At 42.3% G+C, this 16,325-nt stretch overlaps 1 protein-coding gene across 3 annotated transcripts in view; it reads right to left on the bottom strand.

Moving 5' to 3' along the window:
- Positions 1–16,325, bottom strand: part of MGAM (maltase-glucoamylase) — an 86,437-nt gene that overhangs the window by 22,334 nt on the left and 47,778 nt on the right. For all 3 annotated transcript variants that reach the window (XM_027575002.2, XM_027575001.2, XM_027575000.2), the window contains exons 24-34: positions 15,120–15,287; positions 12,239–12,391; positions 11,670–11,870; positions 9,741–9,895; positions 8,621–8,789; positions 8,255–8,351; positions 7,431–7,543; positions 5,984–6,109; positions 4,879–5,007; positions 4,515–4,625; positions 4,142–4,204 (exon numbers count right to left, since the gene is read on the bottom strand). In XM_027575002.2, the coding sequence (XP_027430803.1) occupies positions 4,142–4,204; positions 4,515–4,625; positions 4,879–5,007; positions 5,984–6,109; positions 7,431–7,543; positions 8,255–8,351; positions 8,621–8,789; positions 9,741–9,895; positions 11,670–11,870; positions 12,239–12,391; positions 15,120–15,287 (1,485 nt within the window). The remainder of the gene's footprint in view (positions 1–4,141; positions 4,205–4,514; positions 4,626–4,878; positions 5,008–5,983; positions 6,110–7,430; positions 7,544–8,254; positions 8,352–8,620; positions 8,790–9,740; positions 9,896–11,669; positions 11,871–12,238; positions 12,392–15,119; positions 15,288–16,325) is intronic.

Here is a 16,325-nt window from a genome sequence, read left to right as displayed (position 1 = left end):
AGGCTAGAAACATAGTATAGAGGAGGGAGAGAGAGGACTGGGTAAACAGAGTCAATACCAGCCACGCCTGAATCACAACGAAATCCCATCCGGGATACAAGTGAGCAATTTGACCAACCCTAAATCATTAGCCTCACTGAAAGGTACTCTGATGGCTTTTACCCATGAAATACATGCTTTGCCATTCTCCAAGGTATTGGCTCTGCCTCACTGCCGTCTGTATTCAGCTCTTGCCTCGTTACTTCTGCCCTCACTTTCCTCGGTCTCACCTCATGAGGTACCCACCTGCATGTCTGGCCATAGGATCACTTATCACCACCCACTGTGTGCGTGCTACCAAAATGCAATTCTTTTTTTTTTTTTTTTTTAAAGATTTATTTGAGAGAGCGAGAATGAGAGAGAGAGTACATGAGAGGGGGGAGGGCCAGAGGGAGAAGCAGGCTCCTCGCCGAGCAGGGAGCCCGATGCGGGACTCGATCCCGGGACTCCGGGATCATGACCTGAGCCGAAGGCAGTTGCTTAACCAACTGAGCCACCCAGGCGCCCCTACCAAAATGCAATTCTTAGCCCCAACCCTAGACTTACTGAATTCAATCTGAGCTTCAGACTCAGCAATCTGCTTTCCACAGGCTGCCTGCTATATGTTTGTTTGTTGGCTTGTTGTTTGTTTGTTTGTTTGTTTTATACTACCCTCAGCCAAGCCAGACCTGGGTATCTGTAGCTTCGTCCCCACCGGCCTTGTGAAGCGCGTCTTATTAATAAAAGTAGTCATAATTATTCCATCTACTGAGAATCTCTTATATACTATCAAATACATATCATGACTTCATTAGGGTGCTTTCATTAGAGTCTCTAATAAGAAACACAATTGGCATTTGGGGCAGGAGAATTCTTCATGGAACATCCCCTACAATCAGAACTATGAGTGTCCCTAGTCACTGTCCGCTAAATGCCATTTGGTGCTCCCCTCGTAATAATCAAAACTGCCCCACAGATTTCCAAATGCCTTCAATGGCTGATAAATTGTAGGGCAGCCAACCTCTTCATTACTAAAGTGGTCCCTTTCCCAGTAGGATTTAAAAGTCATGATATTGGCATTAAAAAAAGATACATAGACGAATGACACAGAATAGAAAGTCCAGAAAGAAATCTACACATATACCATCAATTAATCTTTGGCAAGCATGTCAAGAGCACACAGTGGGAAAACAATAGTCTCCTCAAAAAATGGTGCGAGGAAAACTGGATATCCACGTGCAAAGGAATGAAACTGAACCCTATCTTACACCACTCACAAAAAATTTTCAACCTGAATTAAAGACTTAATTTTTTTTTAGGGGTGTCTATTTCTTTTTTTTTTAATTTTTTATTGTTATGTTAATCACCATATATTACATCATTTGTTTTGGTGTAGTGTTCCATGATTCATTGTTTGTTCATAAGACCCAGTGCTCCATGCAGAATGTGCCCTCCTCAATACCCATCACCAGGCTAACCCATCCCCCCACCCTCCTCCCCTCCAGAAACCTCAGTTTGTTTTTCAGAGTTCATCATCTCTCCTGGTTCGTCTCCCCCTCTGACTTACTCCCCTTCATTCTTCCTCTCCTGCTATCTTCTTCTTTATCTTTTTTCTTAAAATATGTTGCGTTATTTGTTTCAGAAGTACAGATCTGTGATTCAACAAAGACTTAATTTTTTTAAAGTTCTTTTCATTTATTTATTTTTTTACATAGGCTCCACACCCAGCATGGAGCCCAACATGGGGCTTGAACTCACGACCCTGAGATCAAGACCTGAGCTGAGATCAAGAGGCAAATGCTTAAATGACTGAGCCACTCAGGCGCCCCAGGACTTAATTATAAGACCAGAAACCATAAGACTTCTAGAAGAAAACAGGGGAAAAGCTCCCTGACGTTGGTCTTGGCAATGATTTTGGGGGAGAATCTGACACCACAAGCATGAGCAACAAAAGCAAAAATAAACAAGTGGGACTATATAGAACTAAAAATTAGCTTCTGCACGGCAGAGGAAATAATCAATGAAATAAAAAGGCCACCTAGGGAATGGGAGAAAATACTTGCAAACCATATATCTGGTAAGAGATTAACTTCCAAAATATATAAGGAATTTATACAATTCAATAGCAAAAAAACCAAATAAACAGATTAAAAAGTTGACAAAGGACCTGAATAGATAAATTCCTAAAGAAAATATACAGATGGCCAACAGGTACAAGAAAAGGCACTCAACATCACTAATCATCAAGGAAATACAAATCAAAACCACAATGAGATATCATCTCACACCTATTAGGATAGCTTCTACCAAAAAGACAACAGATAACAACGGTTGGTGAGGACAGGGACAAAAGGGAACCCTTGTGCACTGCCGGTGGTAATTTAAATTTGTACAGTCACATGGTAAAAAATATGGAGGGTCCTCAAAAAATTAAAAATAGAATTACCATGTGACCTAGCAATCCCACTTCTGGAAATATATACTGAATAAAATGAAATAAATATCTAAAGAGACATGGGCACTCTCATGTTCATTGCATTATTCCCAACAGCCAAGATGTGGAAATAACCTAAGCATCTGTCAGTGGGTGAATGGGTAAAGAAAATATGGCATACATACATACAGTGAAATATTATTCAGCCATGAGAAAGAAGGAAATCCTGCCATTTGCAACAGCATACCTGAACTCAGAGGACATTACGCTAAATGAAAAAACTACACAGAGAAAAATAAATACTATATGATCTCACATGTGAAATCTAAAAAAAAAAAAAAAAGGTTGAACTCATGGAAACAGACAGCAGCATGGTGGTTACCGGGGGGTAAGGGAGTGGGGGAAATGAGGAGATGCTGGTCTAAGGGTATAAGCTTTTATTTTTAAGATGAATAAGTTCTGGAGATCTAATGTACAGACTGGTGATTATAGTTAAAAATACTGTTTTGTATACGTAAAAGTTGCTATGATTGTAGATCTTAAGCATTCTTACCACACACCAACAAATGGTAAATATGTGAGGTGATGAATGTGTTAATTAACCTGATTGTGGTAATCATTTCATTATATATATATATTAAATCACCACACTGTACAATTTAAATATGTACAATTTTATTTGTCAGTTATATTTCAATTGTGTTAGGAGAAAAGTACTAAAAAAGAAAATGAATGAATGAATGAACGAATGAACATCAAGGAGACCCTGAACTTCCCTGGCCTGGCAGACTCCTGTGTCCATGTGGTCTGCCTGGACCAGCAAACGTCAAAGAGTCTCAACCGTGAGGAGCAACAGAGAGAAGAGGAAGCTAGATTCTCTCCCTTGAATCCTTATCTAAGATCCATTACAAGTAAGAAGTTGTTCCATGGAGAAAGCAAGTTTTAACATAAGGCTGGAAACTGGGAGGTAAGAGCAAATTAGAGCAACCCAAGGAAGGATGGGGGATTTTTTTCTTTTTTAAGATTTATTTATCTGAGAGAAAGAAAGCACAAGCAGGAGGGGCAGAGGAAGAGAGAATCTCAAGCAAACTCCACGCTGAGCAGAGCCAGATGCAGAGCTCGATCTCATGACACTGAGATCACGACCTGAGCCAAAACCAAGAGTTGGACACTTAGCCAACTGCACCACCCAGGTTCCCCAGGATGGGGGGTTTATAAGAGTGAAGATGGAGAAGCCTGTCCATGGAAAACAGATGTACAGAGACAAAGATCCCATCTCTAAAGGCAGTGTTTAGAGACTATGTTTAAAAGGGATACTCAAGAACAACGATAAAAACAACAATAAATACACTCATTCAGGGAAAACGGTATTTCTTGGGAGGTAAACATTTCATGGGCCTTTGGAATCCGACAGCCTTGGATTTGAAATCAACACTTGGTTACCTAAAACCCCAGAGCAGTAATTTAAGCTCTCTAAATCCTAGTTATGCTGAGGATAATAATCCCTGCCTCCCAATTGGGAGTAAATATTACACGTAGAGTGACTGGCACACAGATGGACACACAGGACATAATCCCTCAGTGTATTCCTCATCACACCCACATCCACAGCATGGGCATATCCACTATCCTGAGAATGGCCGCCCCTCCCCAGCAGCCCTGACTTCACCCATGTCCACAGCCCTTTACCTTCACTTGAGTCTCCCAGTCTAGAGACTCGTCTATAATGACATCAGGGAAATCAGGCCACACCTGTGGAGAGAAAAATATTCGAAAGCAATGCACTAGATAATTTATCTTATATAGTACTTCCTAAGAAACTATAAACCATAGTCGTAGGTGGTAATACTTCGATTTTGATCTAGAAAAGTGGATCCCACAATGCACACACATACATACATACCCTAAAAATTCCTTAACTGTGTTGACAAATATTGATGGACAAAATGAGAACCTCTGATCTCCGAACCCAAATGGAAAAGGCCCCGAAACAACACGCACGAACACACTAACAGTCACCCACCCCAGGCTGGGGATTAGTGGATCACCATTCCGTTCATACCTTTCCCCAGACAATGTCTCCGCCATCTGGAGTCTTGATGAAGACATCATCCTCCACACCCCTAGTGAATGCAGGATAGGGCTGTGTCTCGTTACCAGAAATAGCCGGGTCCTGAAATCAAAGCACAGATCAGGTGAGAAGTACAAACCCAGAGAACAACTCGGGACAGAAAAAAAAGAACTCTTTAAACAGCACCAGCTTCCGCCTGAACCATAGTGCTTCCGTGAATCCTGGGAAATACACCTTTCTTACTGAACCTCAAATTCTCTGCTTGTAACATGGAAGGAAACACAATAGAGAGCTTTCTCCACCAAAGCCAATTCACTGTCCTCAACAAACTCCACCCATTCACAGAGACACTAACCAGAATGAGGATGACCCTCATCCCATCAGCCTTCATGCGTTTAATCAGAGCTGGAAATCCCATGAACTTGGGGCTGAGGGTGAAGTCCAGCTGCCGCTCCATGTAGTCGATATCCGAGTACTGCACGTCCTGGGGAACCACAGGAGGAAAGTGAGTGGCTCCTGCTTGTAAAAGACCAGGTACCAGGTGAGAACAAGCCTCCACTAACCAGTGGTGAATTTCAGAGGGCTTTCTTTTGACTTTTTCTAACCTTAGGTATCAGGTATTAGATTTTGGGACATTTTCAAATTTTCAGTCATAAAATAGAAAATAAAAACTCAATCAGCAAAAATAGGATGATAATGCCTATCTGGCAAGGCTGTTGGGAGGATAAATGAAAAGAGCAGATGAGAAAGTGCTTTGTGAAAGGCCAGCAGGAGTGACTGTGGTTACCTTGCCCAAGAGGCTGCCTCTGGGATCAGTGGTTCACTTTCAGAGAAGAGAATATAATGTAAACTCCCCAGCACTAATACAACTGGATGGATGGTAAATCTATCTTTTTTTTAAAAAAAAGCACCTGGGAGTGCTTTAGAATACCCAGGCCTGGAGGTTATCAGATATAGCTTTCTTATTAAAAATGAAATATTGCATGCCATGCTTACCATTAAAAGCAACAACTGTAAACAATAGAATAATAAATAGAAAAAAATAAAATATGTAAGAAGTTCATGGGATCAGTTTTCCGATTCTTGGACCCCTCTTGCCCTCCAGTGAAGGACAGAATTTGTTTCCATATTTATTTCATCAGGAAACTGATACCCAAGATCCCTATCTTCAGCCTTAGCTCAAAGCTGAGGGAACACTGTACCAGCAAAGTGTTGGAACTGAGGTTATATCTGCACCTATGGTGATCTGACTAAATTAGGGCATTTTCTTTTCAATTAAGCAAAACTACTGTTTGGGCAACCTTTTATCCTTAAGATAACAAAGATGTTTTTGACCAAATGTTTTAAAGTGATGTGGTTATAGGAACCGCCCCCCTCCAAGTCAAGCTAATCCAAATACAGGAACAACTAGTGTAGGCCATGAGGTCCCAGAGCCAATCCACCACATATGGAGAACATACATAAGGGATCTGGGCAGCCACCATCTCATCATACAAGCTGGCAATCTCAGAGTCGTTCTGGTATCCATAGCGACACAGCTGAAACCCCAAGGACCAGTAAGGAACCATCACTGGCCGACCAATCAGCTAGAAAATAGACAGAAAATTTAAGTCCTTAAAAAGGAGAATCTGGATTGAAATTGTCAACAAATTAATAAGAACATCTTTCAGTGTCCCAAGTTGGATAATCAACAACTTCAAAAATGGAGAGAAACTGAGAGGATGCAGAACCACTGGGATACCTCAGAGAAAGCTTTCTGCTAGATCTTACCTCTTTGCCTAAGAATTTTGGAAAATCTGATTTTACTCTGGTTCCTAGAGGCAGTCTAGCTTGCTGGTTCAGGATTCAGAATCTAGAGGCAAAAGGCCTGGCTTACCACACAGGCTCCAATCTTGCTGGCTATGCAGCCCTGTGCAGAAGTTAAAAAACCCTTGTTCGTCAGTTCCTTCACTTGTAAATTGGGGATGCTAACAGTACTTGCTTCATTAGTGTTTCTTTTGTGAGGACTGAATGAGTTAATATATGTAAAATGATCAGTAACATGTAGTAAGTTATATACATGTGTGTTGCTACTGCCAAAGTAACTGTCACGACCACTGTGACCACCATCACCACTAGCACCATCACTATTACAACACCACCACCACCTCCCCCACCGCCCCACCTCCCCGACCACCTCCATCACATCCACCACCACCTGTACCACCATCTCCACCACCTCCACCACAACCATCTCCACCACCACCACCATCGCCTCCACCATCACCTCTACCATCCCGTCCACCACCACCTGCACCACCACCACCACCTCCACCACCATCATCACCTCCACTCATCACCTCCACAACCACCTCCGCCACCACCACCACCCGCACCACCACCTGCACCACCACCATCACCTCTACCACCTCCCCAACCACCTCTGCCACCACCTGCACCACCACCACCACCACCTCCACAACCACGTCCACCACCACCTGCACCACCACCTCCACCACAACCATCTCCTCCCCCACCACCACCACCTGTACCACCTCCACTACCACCTCCATCACCTCCACCACTTCCACTATGACCATCTCCAGCACCATGATCACCTCCAGCACCACATCCAACACCAGCAGCTCCATCACCTACAATACATCACTACCACCACCCTCCATCACTATCATTGCCACTGCCACCACCGCAACTGGCACCACTACTACTTCTGCTATTCTGCAATGCTTTGAGAGGCTGCAAATTTCATGGTTATTGGGATATATTTCTTGCTCCTCGTTTTATAGTCTATCTTCCGGAAGGATCAACAATTCCAGGTCTCATCTAAGAGTTATGCTAATAAATGTGGATTTGGGTACTCAGAACCTACTGTATGAATACATGATAATCAGTTTAATTCCCCCCTACCTCAGTATACTGCTGAGTGACAAGCTCTGGAGTTGGCCCCAAGAACACATAAAAGTCCAGAATTCCTCCTATGGTGCGATATGTCAAGGCAGGCAGGGGCTGGAATGTCACATCTGAAAATATAGGAAAATACCAATCAAGCTGGAACCTTCAAGGTGAGGAATTACCCCTGAAATTCTTACCTTTTCCTTCTTCCTATACCTCTTTATTAGGGAGTATTAAGAGAAAGTATTTTTACTATACCTACATAGAATTGAAGAAGTTAAGTGAAAGTCTAAGGGTGCTACCCCTGGACTTTTTTGCCATTGGGTTTATTATTTTTTATAATATGTTCTGTCATTCTGTTCTTTTAAAATTATTACTCTAACTTTCATTTGAGAATAGTTTAAGACTTAGAAGAAGGGGCAAAGGTAGTACTAGAGTTCCGTTGTACATTTTACCCTGCTTCCCTCAATGACAGCATCTTATATAACCAACGGACGTTGTCAAAACCAGGAAACTGACATTCATATAAAACTATTAAGTCAGGGATAGATCTGACTCTGATTCGACCAGTTTTTACGTGCATGCTCCCCACCACCACCTCCTGATTTTCCACCTCCTTTCCAATACACCGTATAAATTTTCTTCACACCTTCACACCCCCAGAATGAGCACTCTTACCCATAGCCTCACCACTAATTCAAATTAAAAAGATGGCTCCCACTGGCTGACCTCCAGGATATTTGGGACTCACCTGGTCTCTCTATCCCTTCTTACATCCCCTCTTACATGTTGCCAAATATGGTTCACAAAAAGAAGGGGAGATGCTGGCATCACCTTACCCATGGCATTGCTGTTTAGCAGGAGCACCCCATGGGCACTGCCATCCTCCTCCAGTGCCATGTAGTAGGGGTGGACTCCATAGGAATTCTTCTTATACTGGGAGAGTCGTAGGAGAAAAGTGGTAAGAGGTTAAAAGACATTGTGGCCGAGAAAGAAACTCCACAAAAAATGACTGACGGGGTACGTCCCGTCCATCTTCTCTGTGCAATAAACTAAATACACAAAAAACAAAGGAGACTGAGCATTGGCCCACTCATCTAAATGCGGAAATGTGACCATCTAAGGTGAGTCCGGGAAGACGAAGAATGGAGTGTACATAGTGCATAAAGAGAAGCAGACACAGATCCCAGATGTTCTGTCCTTACCCCCGGGGGCTGGTCTCTGGAAAACATCCCCCATGTGTGCCAGTTCAAGTCTCTCCGAAAGGCCGTGTGCTCAGTTTCCCCAAAGCCATAGATGTACTGGGAGGGAAGGCGAGTGGAGATGCGGATGAACATGTCATTGAAGGTAAAGCCAAGGAGCTGAGAGTCCCAACTGCAACACAAAAAGGAGTATTTGGAAAAGACATGGGCTATCCTGTTGGCTTCAAGCAGCTGACTTTTCAAGGACAACAGGACTCTTGATTCCCTCTCCCACCCCGAGCCCTGTTAATCCTCCAAACAAACACAAAGTCTATTTGGTTAAAATAATCTTAGTGCACCTGCTACAAGCCCAGGAGTGAGCCTTCATTCTTCTGGTTTCCTCTCTCACTGCTTCCCTTCAGTTCTCTTTCCCGGTCGCCAAATCTAATCATTTTTTACATCTCGGGTGCTACCACTCCACACCAGCCCAGGGTTCCACTCTTGCTCCTCTATATAGTCCCTTTGCTACTTAACATCCGGAGCAATCCAACTACAATGTGTTCCAACCACAACGGGCATTCCCCCCCACCATATGGCAGGTGTTGCTCCTGTTTCATGGCCTGTGCACTTCTTATTCCATCTGTCTGGAATGTTCTTCCCCTTCCCCCAGATCTCCACATGGGTGGATCCTTCTCATCCAAGTCCTATTTCAAATGTCACCTTCTCTGAGACACCTACTCTGACCACAGTATCAAAAGCAGTAAACTCCCCATAACTCTTGATTACCCTGTTCTTTTTCCTACAGAGCAGTTGTCACTACCTAAACTTCCTTATTTATATTTTAACTTAAGTTATCTTTGTTATTGATCATTAATTTTTGCCATGAGAAGAGAGACCTCGTCTTCTAGAATCCCCTAATATAGAGATAATATATACTAACCACCCCATAAACATTGGTACACATAAGTGCCTCAGTAGTTATTGCCAAGGAACTAAAAATTTCTCATAAGAACAGGCCCCAAGGGAATAATGTATTCATAAATCTGGAAATGTATAGTGTGATGCTTTGAGCCCGGATGTCTCCAAGGACAACGGACCTGGCAGTGCAGGGAACCATCAGTTCCAAATCAGACTAGCCACCTACATCACAGTGCCTGTACTCTTCCGGCGAATTTCAATCCCAAATGGATTCTTCTTAATGAGGACATCGTAGAGCTGACTCTCAGAGGTGCTGGATGGAACCGTGGGTATGTTGAGAGGGACTGGGACTTCATACCGATTATTGTTGGGATCATAAATCTAGGGTGAGTGGGAAGAAAATTAGGAAAATATAGTATTCGAGAAACCTATATCCTTAGCAGCAACTTGGTATCTTTGACATGGAGGCTGAATGCTGTCTTTGTCTTCATTAAGCTCATGATACCAGGGATTTAGTTACCATATCAAAGAAAATGTTAGACTTGACATTTCGATCTGAGTCTGTCATATCTCATTTTTAAGGCCCCTGTTACAGTTAACACATCCACTTTGACATTGGTGATACCTTGGAAAATCAGTATGGTATCAGTTTGGTACATAGAATATATTATTTATTACTTTATCTGTGGGTGTATGTGAATATCTGAAAGCTTCTCTGAATTGAAAAAAAGTCAAAAAACATGAACTGTATTTGATCAAAATAATCATAGATGTCCTTGCTACAAATGGCATCTAAATCGATTCACTGAGTTCGCTCTCTACTCCTGCCCGATACTGTACTATAGACACTGGAGACACTAAATCAGACAAGACACGATCACTGTTTTTAAGAAATTCACATGCTGACAGGAGGTAAAAGAGGCACCCACAATACCTGGGTGATGATACGCTCATGTACAGCTACATGCGAGTGTTGTGAGATTATAGAGAAGAAAATGCCCAACACGGTTTCTGGAAGACTGAGATGATGTCATGGGCAAAATACAGGCTGTGTGTTAAAACCTTTGCAGCCGTTAAGCAAGCACAGCAAGGAGATGAAGTCAGTCCTGCTAGAAAAATAAATGCAAAGGCCCAGAGTATTAAAGCCAGGTCAGAAAGAGGCAAATGCTAGGGGGATAGCTGCTGTGTGATCAGGACGTAGAGGAGGAAAGGGTTGAAGCCAGAAATGCGAGCAAGTTCATTTAGTTCAAACGCACTAGGTGCCTACCACAGGCCAGTGCTGTGGTGAGGATAGGAATATCAAAGAGCATCTTCCCTGCATCAGAAGATGTAAAAGGACTCAGCCTAGGTTGATAGCAGTTCGTGATGAACCTCTTGGGCAATGCCCAATGTCTTCCATTTACTCTTTCAGTAAACATCTGAGTGCTGTCTACCAGACTCTGTGTCAGATTTCAGAAACACAAATATGAATGGAGAAATTCCTGTCTTTGAGAAACTTACAAGTTAGTAGAGAAATAGACATAAGAACAGCCTGTCACTAATCCTTAGGTGTAATTAAAACATAGGAGAGAAAGAGGTCTCTACACTCTCGTGGCTATTTCTCAGCTATCTTAAATTCAGCATCCTAAACTGAACCCATCATCTTATTTGGCCCAAGCCCAAACCTTCCAGTGTTCCCATTCCAGGTAACATCACCGCCATCCATATAGAGACACACGCCAGAAACATGGCAATCGTCCTTGATGCCTCCCTCTCTCTCATCGCCTACTTGCAGTCATCACCAGATCCTATGATCCTACCTTCTCAATTCTCCCACCATTCTCTTCCTTTCTTATACCTGGTCTCCACTTGGCTGCCCACATGGACAACCGAACTGGTAGCCTCCTAGCTGCCCTCTCCTTTTTCACTCTTGTCTTCCCAACCATTCTCCTTAGGGTAGACACAGTGATCTTTTCAAAATGCATATCAGAAGGGGCAGCACCAGTCGATCAATGGTCTCTCAATGCCCCCAGGATAATGATCTAGTATACTGCGGCATGGTTAGCTCAGAGGAACGCACTTATTTTAGGGTTCTGTGACCTCGACTAGCAAAAAGTAATGGAACTGCCAAGTGCCCAGTGGGCACTTGACACATATGTGTACTGCAAACACATACCTTAAACTGCAGCATGTCATTCTTATGGTGGGTCACACGCAGACGGAGGGAGGTCACGGGTACTGAGGGCAGAGCAGAGGCATAGACCGAAGACTTTAAGGAGATGGTCGCAGTGGCTCCCTGTGAGTCGTACTGAACATTGTCGACAGAGTACAGATCGTTGACAAAATAACAAAACGGGACTCCAGGGGAAGTGGGTACCTGGAAAGGAAAGCTAAGGTCAGCTCGGCATGCGGTCCTAGAATTATCAAATATAAAGGGGCTAGAAAAGGCCATTTACAGGGAGATAAATCCAGGCCATCACTCACTTCATTATATATTCATTGGTAGTGACGTAAGTTTAAATTTCTGGTCTCCTTACAAGGTATTTGTAAAAAAAAAAAAAAAAAAAAAGTCCCACTCCTGTCCCTATCTATTGTTTATATCCAGATACAGACTCAGGTTCCTTTGAAAGTCCTGCCTTTCTATGGGTTTTAGGCAGTGACACAGGTACTGGAGCTCTATGCTCATGAAACTGTAGGTTGAGTGGCAAGGATTTCGAGGCACGCTAGCGTCGTCAGCATGGTTACCTCCCAGGCACAGCCACGGGCAGTACAGTTTTCTGCAGAAGCACCACTCTCATCAGGGAAACAGTCTATTTTTTCTGCATCCCTTATCTTCAGGTCCCACTCCACCGTGTATGCTTCTCCCAGGATAAGATCAATTCCCGTGATAAGAGCAACCTGTAGGGATGGGCAAGTGACAAGGAAATTTATCCCCAGCACAAAGGCCTTGCAAGATCTGAAACCTCTTTTAGGAGAGGAAATAGAAACCAGAGTAGACTCTCAACAATCCAAAGTGACACCCCACTGGAGCTTCTAGGAAGAGAGCTACGTGGAGAGAGGGGAAGAGTGCAAATGTGCCAACTCTATCAGAATCTTGTATGCCACGTTTGGAAGAGAATTAAGCCAAATAAAATCTACTGTGATCACCCATTTTCTTTCTTTTCCTGACTCCCCTTCCTCTTCCTTATTTGGACAAGAAGGCCTTCTGTGTTTCCCCTGGTAGCATAACACACATGAGCTCACGGGGCCATCTGAAATCGAGCTTATGTTCTTGCCTTCCACTCCCTAGCCTATTGTCCTGCCTTGGTCTGGAGTGGTGGCAAGAACAGAGGAGTAAGAGTCATGCGGCTTGTGTTCTCAACTCCATTCTGCTGGGGAAACTTAGCCAAATCATTTCAATTCTTTGGGTCTCAGTTTCATCTACAGCAAAAGTGGGGAGTTGGCAAAATCATTACATTTCCTTCCATTTCTAATATCCTAACAGCCCAACCTATTCATTTCTCCAAGACCAAAGCCTGAAAACCCAAAACCTTGCTTCTTTGAGTCCCACTAATTCAAATATTTAATATTTGCTATGTATTTTTATCTCTTCTTTAATTAGCAATTTCCATAGTGCAGGTCCTCATTTGCCCAGATTTACAAAAGCACACTCTACGGATAATCACCCCTTTTCCAGGCTCTTCTCAGTCTAAATTCACCTTAAACTTCCCTATTCTACAAATCTCATGCCCCAGACCAATGCTTTCATAATGGCACAGCCTTGATTCAAGGATTCATAGGACACACTTTGAGAATCCAATCTTCTCACTTTGGCATCTAAGACCCTCCAAAACCTGACCACAAATTATTTGTCCAAACTGATCCCCTCCCTATTCTAGTTATAGAAAACTCACAGACAAATGTCAGGGTAGTCTCAATCCTTAGATTGGCTTATTCTGGTATCTCAATCTTGCACGCTTTAGCTAGACAAATGCTCTTTCTAGGAAAATGGTGCCCTTTTGTGGAATGCTCTGCTAGTTGCCTGCCTTATATAAAAGTTCCCTTCTGACTCACTATTTCAGCTTAGAATATTAAAGTTCACGATTAAGAACTAAATTTTTAAGCCCAGCTCGAACCCTGACTTCTCCAACGGCTTTGCTCAGCTAGGCCATTACGCTTCGAACATTAAATTAGATATAATGTCAGTTAACATTTCCTCTGCGTTGCTTTGGACTGCCTGTCCCCTTCCTGGTAGTTTCCTGTGTATAAACTGTGTCTCCCCACCACCCAAATTCAAGCATCAACATTTCCTTTGCTCTTATATTAATTAATTTAACAAATATTAATTGAGTTTGTTTTCACATATGCACCTTTCAAATGGCTTGCCCTTTGCTGTACACATAACTAACCATATAATGCAGTTGTCCTTTGAACAACATGGGTTTGAACTGCATGGGTCCATTTACACGCATGTTTTTTCAATAAATACAGTACAGAACTGCAAATGTTTTCTCTTCCTAAGATTCTCTTAATAACATTTTCTTTTCTCTAGCTTGTTTTATTGTAAGAATACAGTACAGAATTCTTATGATATATAAAATATGTGTTAATCGACAGTTTAGCCGTAAGGCTTCTGGTCAGTGGTAGGCTATTAGCAGTTAAGATTTGGGGAGTCAAAAGTTATTTATGGATTTTTGATGGCATAGGGGGGTCAGTGTCCCCCATGCTGTTCAAGGGTCAACTGTACTTTATTTCTAACTTTATAATGTAGGTATCCTCAACCTACGTTATAAGGCAAAATGGCCAATGCAATCGATACATCATTATAGTAGAATGCCAGATTTACTTATTTTCTCCAAATTTGGAAGATCTCTCACAAACATGCTGACCCAGCAGCTCCCAGCCCCAGATCATCTGGAGGACCTGGAGTGAGGAGGATGGGAGAAAGCATTCCTCAAATGCTAAGATACCAGGGGAACAGATTACAACCTGCTCCGGAGCATCAGGTCTCATTACAACTGATGAAAAATTATTTTTTATCATTATCTAACCAAATAAGTAGCCATTAGCTAAGTTGAACAGATTTTTTGACTTGAAATATTTCTCTAAAATGTATGTGTTGGAGAGAAAGTCTATGTATCCGAACACAGTAAAAAAAAAAAAAAAATGCACTTCAAAATTTTAATTAGTAAGTATCCCATCTCCCACTTTGCCTTTCTAGCTTCAGTCAGCAGACTTCAGACTCACTTTGCCTCTAATCCCGTCCCCCACACTCCACACTTCACTCTTCTTCTGTCCCAGTCTCAATCCTCAAGTCCACTTATTCTGATATCTCAATCTTGCATGCTTTATCTAGACAAATGCTCTTTTGCTCTTTTGATTGATGGGCAAATGAGGGAATGAATAGTTGAGAGAAACAGAAATAGATGAAAAGAGCATTTTATCTTCTTCCAGTTTCTCAGCAGCTCCCTGATCCATTCTAGCTCCGGCTTACCCCTTGCTTTTTTTTCTCTCCTAAGCCTCTTACTTCCCCACCCCAGATCTCAGAGTGTGCCCTGGTCCTTCAGGAACCCATGCGATTTTGGCAAGAAGGAACACCATAAGCTATGAATTCTTGGTAAACTATCTCAACAAAATTAATTTTTACCTGTAGGTTAGAATCATAAGTGACATTAGGAGAAATTTGACTTGGGACACCGTTGTGTTTCACAGTAACATTGGTAGGTTCCTGGGTCCCAAGAAGTTTAATCTCTTTAAATACTAAATTATTGGGGTCTTTGTAAGTTGACCGCAAAATCTTCACATCCAAGTAGTTCTGCAAAACAATTAAACACAAAGGTCTGCTGATTGGTTGTGAAGTCACTCAAATATTCTATCGTAGACCAGATACCCAAAACTGCTTTGAATGCCTCTTAAGCTGTCTCTACTAACATGTGCTCAAGGAGTACCAACTTTTTCAATACTCTCCTGAGTGAAAAAGAGAGAAACACACACAGAGAAATTTTTTTTAAACTGCATTTTAAAAGACTGGCTACTCCAAGATGTCCATCGACAGATGAATGGATAAAGAAGATGTGGTATATATACACAATGGAATATTATGCAGCCATCAAAAGGAAGGAGATCTTGCCATTTGCAACGACGTGGACGGAACTGGAGGGTGTTATGCTGAGTGAAATAAGTCAATCAGAGAAAGACATGTATCATATGACCTCACTGATATGAGGAATTCTTAATCTCAGGAAACAAACTGAGGGTTGCTGGAGTGGTCGGGGGTGGGAGGGAGGGGGTGGCTGGGTGATAGACATTGGGGAGGGTATGTGCTATGGTGAGCACTGTGAATTGTACAAGACTGATGAATCACGGATCTGTACTTCTGAAACAAATAACGCAATATATGTTAAGAAAAAAAAAAGGAAGAAGAAGATAGCAGGAGGGGAAGAATGAAGGGGAGTAAGTCGGAGGGGGAGACGAACCATGAGAGACGGTGGACTCTGAAAAACAAACTGAAGGTTCTAGAGGGGAGGAGGGTAGGGGATGGGTTAGCCTGGTGATGGGTATTAAAGAGGGCACATTCTGCGTGGAGCACTGGGTGTTATGCACAAACAATGAATCATGGAACACTACATCAAAAACTAATGATGTAATGTATGGTGATTAACATAACAATAAAAAATTATTTTAAAAAAACAAAAAAATAAATAAAAAAAATAAAAGACTGGCTACTTTGATTTAACGATATCATTGCCTCTTTTTACTAACATGGATGATTCAATTATTGGGAGTTAAGTTATAAACTGAAATGTGCCCAACTAAGCACTGGTGATCTATGGAAGTGCTGAATAACTATACT

This window comes from Zalophus californianus, chromosome 12, assembly GCF_009762305.2.
Source record: "Zalophus californianus isolate mZalCal1 chromosome 12, mZalCal1.pri.v2, whole genome shotgun sequence".
In the NCBI taxonomy this organism is placed as follows: domain Eukaryota; kingdom Metazoa; phylum Chordata; class Mammalia; order Carnivora; family Otariidae; genus Zalophus; species Zalophus californianus.
The sequence above is the reverse complement of the archived record's forward strand: the minus strand, read 5'-3'. Positions and strand labels throughout refer to the sequence as shown.